We start from the raw sequence: 8,408 nt of genomic DNA on the forward strand, positions 1-8,408 counted from the left end.
GACCAAATTACAATTCCAGTGGAAATCAAACGGTCGGGTGCTGGAATATTCACTAGTGGCAGATTCTAGACCAACGTATAATTGCAAAAAATATTAGTGGAGCGCAAAGTATTTTGAGATAAATTGCTTGAATATTGTTGTCGAATTCTCAAAGCAAGAATTAAAAATTAAAATTAATTTGAATTTTAACATCTTGAATTCAAATTATGTTTTTCGCAATCACGAGTGTGTGTATGTAGGCGTGTGTGTTTGTGTGTGGGGGGTATGTCTGTAGGGGGTATGTGTATATGTGTGTAGGCATATGTGTTTGTGTCTGTGTGCACCCATGAATGTGTGGGTAGTTGTATGTGTGTTTGTGTGTATGTGTAGGATTCTGTATGTATGTGTGTGTGTATGCGTTTGTGTATACGTGTGAATGTGCGTGTGTGTGTAGTTGTGTGTGTGTTTGTGTGTATGTGTAGGATTCTGTATGTATGTGTGTGTATGCGTTTGTGTATACGTGTGAATGTGCGTGTGTGTGTAGTTGTGTATGTATGCGCGTGTGTGTAGGATATGGACGCAACCTGGAGACGGTTTTCGCTATTGGAGCAGCATCGTGAGGAGCCGGTCGACGGTGATGATGCAAAGGGAGGCCTGGGGGGGGGGGGGAAACATAGGACATCAAAACACTCAAATGAAAGCCATAAGCAATCGTGATTGCTGAAAAAAAAGTTTAATTTAAATATCCTCAACGAGAAATTTATGTATTTAAGTTTTAGTCAATGACTTGGAAATTGAGTGTGCCAATGAAATTTAACATAAATTTTAAAGTTTATGACCAATAAGAAAATATGAGGAAGAGAAATACACACAAATATTAATTGAAATCAGAAAATTTTAAAATATTCGGAAATTTGAATAATAAACCAAGCAATCGTAAAACCGTAAAAGTTAATCGTTCAGTTCATCTAAGATCTATGTTGTGAAAACGAAATTATTAGTATAGATAATATTTTTTAACTTTTTGCTGCAAAATGCAAAATTGTTTTTTCGTTTTACAGTGTCAGGTAGTTCTTAAATGCGTATCGCTGCAAAGCGTGGGCACACGTTGTTAAACTGTCCGTCTGAATCATTTACGCTGAAATCGGATTAAAAAATTAATAGCGTAAGTAAAAGCAGAAAGTAATTATTTGCGATATAAACTTTCAATTTTGATAAAATATATGTACCAGAATTAATATTTTTAGTTAGCTTTTGCTTTTGTATCGGATAAAAACTGGGAAGGTGGGATGTGATTCTGCTTTTTCTCCATGAAACCATGGATTGTCAATGGATTAGTATCATTCTGATGCAGATAAATATACGTTACTAAATCATTTTCTAAATCGTTCACGTGAAAGTCAACTTACAGTTGACAAGGAAAAGCCAGATGTCAAAACGGAGATTATCCATTCAGTGTCACCGCTGGAAAAAAAAATCGTAAAATATATTCCTTGGAATAAAAATATATTTCAGTTTTCTTTTTTTTAATTTTAGAAGAATGGGAAGGAACATTTTTTTTAAACCACGGGTAGCCCATTTGTATGTATCTCTAAAAAGCACTTGCATATGTAAATAAACCGGTTGTCTGAATTGAGCTCGCAGTTAAAAGCAAATAGCGACGCATAAGAAGATATAAATAATCTCAATTAAAAAATATTCATAAAAGTACATTCATTTGAATAAAATTATTTTTAGTTTTTTTTTTCGCTTCACAGAATGAAAAATACTTTTTTCAGCTGATGTCAGAGATTGGAGCCCATGAATAGGCATTCCCGTTGTGCACGTGCTTGTGTTGATAAACCGGTCTTCGCGATTTAATTTCTACGACACTGCAGAGCGTCGAGTATCCGACCGGTCTGAACTTAAGATCCGGTTAACAAAATAGCCGGATAGTTGGACAACTTTAAAAAATGGTTATAGCCAGTGGCGCACACAAGGGAGGGGTCCATGGGGTCCGGACCCCTCCCATAGGTCTTGATTTTTTCCCCCGATTGATTATGATTCTATTTATTTCGTACATAGAATAATTTCAAATAAAGGTAACAATACTTTCAGTTGCAATATGTGAAAAAATAAAATCCTCATGTTGAAATATTTTTTTAAATGTTGTGCATTTTTCCTATAACGAATTGTTTGTAAGAAGCAGAATGGTGATTATAAATGAATACACTGCAATAACCATGTTTTCAGTTTTGTAATTACAGATTCAAATGAGATTCTATGAACTTGAATCCATTTTTCAAATATGAGAAAAATAAAAGCATACAGTAGTTTGCTCTCTGGTTATTTATTTAAGTATTTTCATTTTAAAATGCCAATTTAATTTCAATAATTTATTTTTACTGTTTTTCGTTCCCGATAATCGATAAAATTAAGCCAATATGTTTGACGGCATATTGGGGTATGATATGAGAATAAGGCTCTTGGCCTTGGACCCACCCCTTGTAAAATTCCTGTGTGCGCCACTGGTTATAGCAATATTTCAATGAGCACTTTTGCCATGTTCGAGACTACCAATTGTAACAGCACACAATTACAAATAACTTGTTATATCGATCCGGTTCAGTGGCGCACACAGAAATTTCTCAAGGGGGGGGGGGCAGGATCGAAGGTCAACCGTTCTCATATCACGCATCCAAACATACTCTTTTGATTGTATCCATTGTTGGCATCAAAAAACATTTAAAAAAAATTTTTTTTTTTTTTGATTAATTACTTAGCATTAGTTGATAAAATGAATTTATGAGTAACAAATACTTAATTAAAATACCGGAAAGCACAAGAATGAATGTATTTATTTTTGTCGTAGTCAAAAATAAAAGCAACGAAGCACAATCATCATTCTAGAACAATTTATGTTCACAGTTTATTAAATCTGAAATTATTGTTATCTTGGCTTGGCACTATTTTAGCTACATAAGATTTTAGCAAATTAAAAAAACTCAAGGTTCATGGAAAGGGTCCACACCCCCTTGAACCCTCCCCTTGTGTGCGCCACTGATCTGGTTAATATCAGTGGCTGGATCATCAGTGTCCTACTGTGCTTCTACGGAAAATTAAACTTTAAAAAACGGCTAGTCAATGTTTTTAGGTTCCGTTTCTTCACGCTTTTTCCATTGCAAGGATTGAACAGTTGCAGTAGCGCATATTACTAATGTTGTTATATCGATCCGGTTAATCGCACATTCGGTTAATTAGAGTCTGAATAATCGTTGCTGTACTGTACTTCGGCAGGAAAACTTACTTATCGGGTATGACAATGTTTTTCACACTTTTTAAAGGGTTAGTACTGTAAAAGAGTCAGTGAAACGGGGCAAAGGGCTGCAAGTGGACTTTTTGTAGTTTGAGTAAAACGCGTATAAAGTTAAAACTCTAATTAGTCTTCACTGAAATCTTTTTTCCCGAACCATGCTATATACTGTTTGACCGCGGATTGTAAGTAATTTGGCTATCTGCCAAGTAAAGACTATTCCATCTGAATTAATCTAGCAGGGGAGAAGGGAAAATAACGATGAGATTTTTTGATACACGCTTTTCGTAATGTAACTATAGTGCCTTAATCATTTATTGCATTCTCTAAAATAAAATAAGGGAAAACAAAAATAGTTACCATGGAAACAACAAAAAGAAAAGAAAATATTTTAATTTCGTTCAGGTACTTAAAAGCAAAATGGTAAGCTCAAAACTTTGTTGTTAAAAAATAAATCAATTTTTGCCGTGAGAATATAGATCGAATATACTTCAGATTTAAAAAATGTTGCTGTGAGCAAATTTTCATTTTTCCAAAACTAAGGCTAAATAATAAGAGAGGCAAAAGTGCACATCTGTAGCAAATCAACTAACACCCCTATAAACTAATAGATACGTCCATTTCCGCCTATAAAACGGATATCAGCCTTTCCATGTAATCGATGGTCAAACAGTAGCAGGACCTTCTAGAGATAATAGTACCATATTTCGCCCCCGAACATATAAGGGTTTCTTTTGCCATTTGTACTAGCAATCTTTAAAACTTTTAATTTTGGCAATAACACCCCATTGCCTCTTGATGGTTCAGCTGCAGTGGCATAAATCATAAATTGCTCGCTATATCGACCCAGTTAAATGGATATTACGTTCATCATTGTCCAGATAATAGTCACTCCTGCAGAAAAACGAAGATTAGTTACTCTAGTCTGTAAAGTTTTGTGTTGGTACTAGTTATCTCTAGATTTTTAATTTTGGCACTTATACTGCCGTGTGCAGGTAAAGGGCAGTAACTGCAAATTTTTCATTTTTCATTTTTTTGCATTTTTGTCATCTATTGTACGTTATCTTTACTGTAAAAGCTCGCTTATTTGGTTTCTGCTGAAAAAAGGCGCGAAAAAGACGTCTAATTCCAACATTTCCCTATCGTTAGTATTGAATCCAAAACGCGTTTCTTCAAATATCTCGAAAATTCATTACTGCAGATACTGCCGTTTACCTGCATACGGCAGAATAGCTCGCTATATCGATCCAGTTAATTTGATGTTCCGTTCATCATTGTCCAGATAATAGTCACTCTACTGTACTTCTGCAGAAAAACGAAGATTAGTTACTCTATAGTCTAACGTTTTGTGTTGATACCAGTTATCCTAGATTTTTAATTCTGGCACTTATACCGCCGTGTGCAGGTAAAAAGGCAGTAACTGCAAATCTTTCATTTTTGTTCCATTTTTGTCATCTATTGTAAGTTATATTTATTATACAAGCTCGCTTATTTGGTTTCCGCTGAAAAAAGGCGCGAAAAAGACGTCTTATTCCAACCTTTCCCTATTGTTTGCATTGAATCCGAAACGCGTTTCTTCAAATATCTCGAAAACTCATTTCTGCAGATATTGCCGTTTACCTGCACACGGCAGTACTGTCTGACCACGGATTGTATGGAAAGACAGACATCCGTTTTACAGCCGGAAATGGACGAATCTATTTTTTTTTTTTTTTTTTTACCGATGTCAGCTTTTGAAGAAGCAGTCTCACTCAAATGAGCGGAATACGCGAATCAAATTTTTACTTTTCCCCCCTTATTCACATAGATTCGTCTTATCTGGACGTTTACAAATTCCATGCAATACATGGTTGCAGTGGCGCAGCTAAGGGTGAGTTTTGGGGGTGAAAACATCCCCCATAGGCATTATTTTTAACATAAATGTCAATTCTAATGCAGTAGTTTAGGCATATGAAAAGGATGGTTTGATCAAAAAACCCCCTTCAGAAGGTAATTTTGATCAAAAAATCCCCTTCAAAAGGTATTTTTGATCAAAACCCTCTCCCAGAAGGTATTTTTGATTTAAAAAAAAACCCATCCAAGAGGTATTTCTGGCTGCGCTAGTGCATGGTTGGACAGTATACCCCTCTTCCTCCAGGTGGTTCAATTGAATTAGTGCATATAACAAATGGCATGCAATGTGAATCCGGTTAATTGGACATTCGGTTCATCGGCGTCCGGATAATCGACACTCAACCGCATTCCGACAGAGAGAAACATAGAACACTTACTCTATAGTCTGTGGAGACCTGTGTCGGCACTGGAGTCAGGGGTCCCACGCCCCCCGTGGACGATACCGCGACCTGCGATCGTTGGTGGTACGGGAAATACGGCGAGTAAGGCTGGTACATGACATCGGCGCAGCTCATGGTGCCCGGGGTTCCCTGCCGCCCAAAGGCATCCACGGGTCGGGAGAGAGACTCGGGGCTCTGAAACTCTCGGCTGAGCTATCCTCCGGTTCGCACTCGCCCTCTCTCTCTCACGCGCTCACTTTCGCTTTCCTGCCGAGGGAAGTCATCTTGGTTTTCCTCTCTCTCGGTATCCCCGGGGTTGCCAGAGCTCTGCCTCCTTTTTTGTAGCTCGTCGCCAAGCCCCCGTCACGCGACATCGGGCGGCAAGTCGCCAAATGTCCGCGTTGCGACTGCACTGACAATGGATGTGGGAGGGGTGACGTTTGACTCGCACCTGCTGAAAGGAGATGAATGCCTAATATACTTATCCCGAGTTTTATTCGTTGGAAAAGAAAGTTTTTAGAAACTATTCCAAAGGTCTTATTTTTATTTTGCAGTTAAGGGGTCATAGTACCTTTTGAACATTTTTTTAAAATTTATGAATATTGTGTTTTTTTTTTTTGAAACCATAACATACACACTCATTTCGCAACCAATAATTTATTTTCAAAATCTTAAAATATTGCCCACATTTTTAAAAATTCAAAAAATTTAGGGAAATTTCAATTTTTTAAAATCCCTAAGGCTTTTTTGTTTTTTCACTTATTTAAAAAAAAGATTTTTGCTAAGCAATCACAATATTCATCTCTAAAAATCTGTGCATTCATTTGTTTATATATGTGTTAGAACATTTTCTGTGATTAATTATGTAAAAAATCGTTTTTTTTTTAAATTTTATTTTTAAATGTTTAACATGCTCTAAACATTTGAGTAATTTATAAAATGTTTATCCAATGCACAGTTTTGTTAAATATATTATCCTAACTGCAAAAAGTGTTACTTTAAAGCTGTATCTTTAATTGAAAAAAATCCTTAGGGATTCTAATGACATGAAAAAAAAAACAAAAAAAAAAAAAAAACGATCACTGAGAAAAAGCAATTTAAAGTTTTTCTTTTGCATAAGAATACATAGCAAGCATGACCTAAAACTACTCATAACTTTTTTAATATTTGAACTAAAGCGATGAAACTTTTTCCCTGTGTTTGGAATAGTTTTTAGTTTTGAAATAAGCAATAAAATATTTTTTGATCGTTTGATCATTTTTGAGGCACTGTGACCTCTTAAATATACTTTTCAGGGGTGCATTGGCACAGCCAGAATTTTCATCTGAGGGGGAGAGGGATCATGGCAATTCAGAAATTTCTCCTTAGGTCATTCGCATAAAGTTTACGTGGTTGGTCATACAGTCCTTATAAGCGTACACTATTTTTCGTAATGTGCTACTGGTCTCTGTAACTAAGAAATCTGGAGTTGTACGCCTACCCCTCCCCCCTCCCTTGCATACATGGGGATGATTCAGCATGGAGGTCATATTTCAGTTAAAGGATGCTATCACAAAAACTGGTGAACTTACCCTTCTCTCTTCTGCACGATTGCAGGCATTAAATTTTAGGAGAGGCATTTTGGCTCGAATATCTTAGAATTAATTTTCTTTTAAGGAAAATTTTGCATAAAAATATTTTACAAACAAACCTTATTCTTTTTTCAGTTTTTTTATTTTCTTTAGTGAGATCATTTTCTTATTATTAAATTTTATCACTGTGTCACGAAGTGATAAACAATGGAAACGAGGCATCCCTACACTGTCAAAACTACGGGTGCATTAGGAAAGCTATTTGGCTCCCTGGGGTGAAAACACGGTGCTTTAGGGTGCCATGAAGGCTAGGAAATGTGATCACAGTGAATGACGCTAATAAATGGGAAGACAGACCTCTTAAAAACAAGGGTGAAACGTTGGTGCATGCGCTCTGACATCGTTCAACCACAATCAACGGTGGACAAAGGAAGTAACTACGCAGATGCATTATCTCATTGAATAAAGTACAAAATTGGATTAAAACTCAAAAGTTTCTTCGATTTGCTCTTCAAAATTTCGCGTAAGTACAGGCATTTGATCATAGTGTAGCTCTTAAGGCTTTCGAACATATTTAAAAGTGTTTCAAAAGAACGTTGATTGTTCAGTTGACCGTCATGTACATTTGCTATTTCTATCACGCAGAAATTTTATTTTAAAATAGCTATCAGCACTGGATAAGCTATTAATAACCAAACATATAACATTTAATAATCAAAACGCTAAAATTAGATGATATGTGAAAAGTTAATTCAACCATTAATTTTGAATATGTGGTTTTAATTGCCTGTGGATTTTTAACTAAGAGATTTATTGTTAACAATGTGATGCAATCAGCAAGTGAACGAAAATTCTAACGGTGCTGCGCATAAACAAAACAGAAAGTATAAAAAAAAAAAAGAAAAGCGGGTTGTAAAAGAAATTCCTTCTCCGTCTCGATTTTTTTTATTTACGTATTATCTCGTGTCTAAATTAACTATCTTCCGTGGCGTTGTTGCATGAAACGAATGACTGAGCCTTTTTCGTCACTCTAGTAAGAGTGAAAAGATTGTTTGGATTTGTTTTGGCTTTTAATCTGCCGAAAAACTTCTCATTGAAAAAAAGTGCTTATTCATCATCTATACGGATATTCAAATGCCGAATCATATATTCGTACGGCTCTTGATTAAAATTTTGAACGTTTATGAAACGATTTTATTTCTCCATGATTGCAATACAATTGAATATTTATGCTTGTTCCTGTAAATTATTTACGAATACCTACGCTCTTCATCTCGTGCTGCAGTAAATGTC

At 35.7% G+C, this 8,408-nt stretch overlaps 1 protein-coding gene across 1 annotated transcript in view; it reads right to left on the minus strand.

Annotated features, from left to right (window-relative positions):
- The window catches only part of LOC129217830 (transcription cofactor vestigial-like protein 2), a 90,629-nt gene extending 84,867 nt beyond the window's left edge, over nt 1-5,762 (minus strand). The window contains exon 1 of the mRNA XM_054852175.1: nt 5,542-5,762. Coding sequence (XP_054708150.1) covers nt 5,542-5,679 — 138 coding nt within the window. The 5' untranslated portion in view covers nt 5,680-5,762. The remainder of the gene's footprint in view (nt 1-5,541) is intronic.
- Between the last annotated feature and the right edge of the window lie 2,646 nt (nt 5,763-8,408).

Source organism: Uloborus diversus, chromosome 2 (genome assembly GCF_026930045.1).
Source record: "Uloborus diversus isolate 005 chromosome 2, Udiv.v.3.1, whole genome shotgun sequence".
Classification (NCBI taxonomy): Eukaryota; Metazoa; Arthropoda; class Arachnida; order Araneae; family Uloboridae; genus Uloborus; species Uloborus diversus.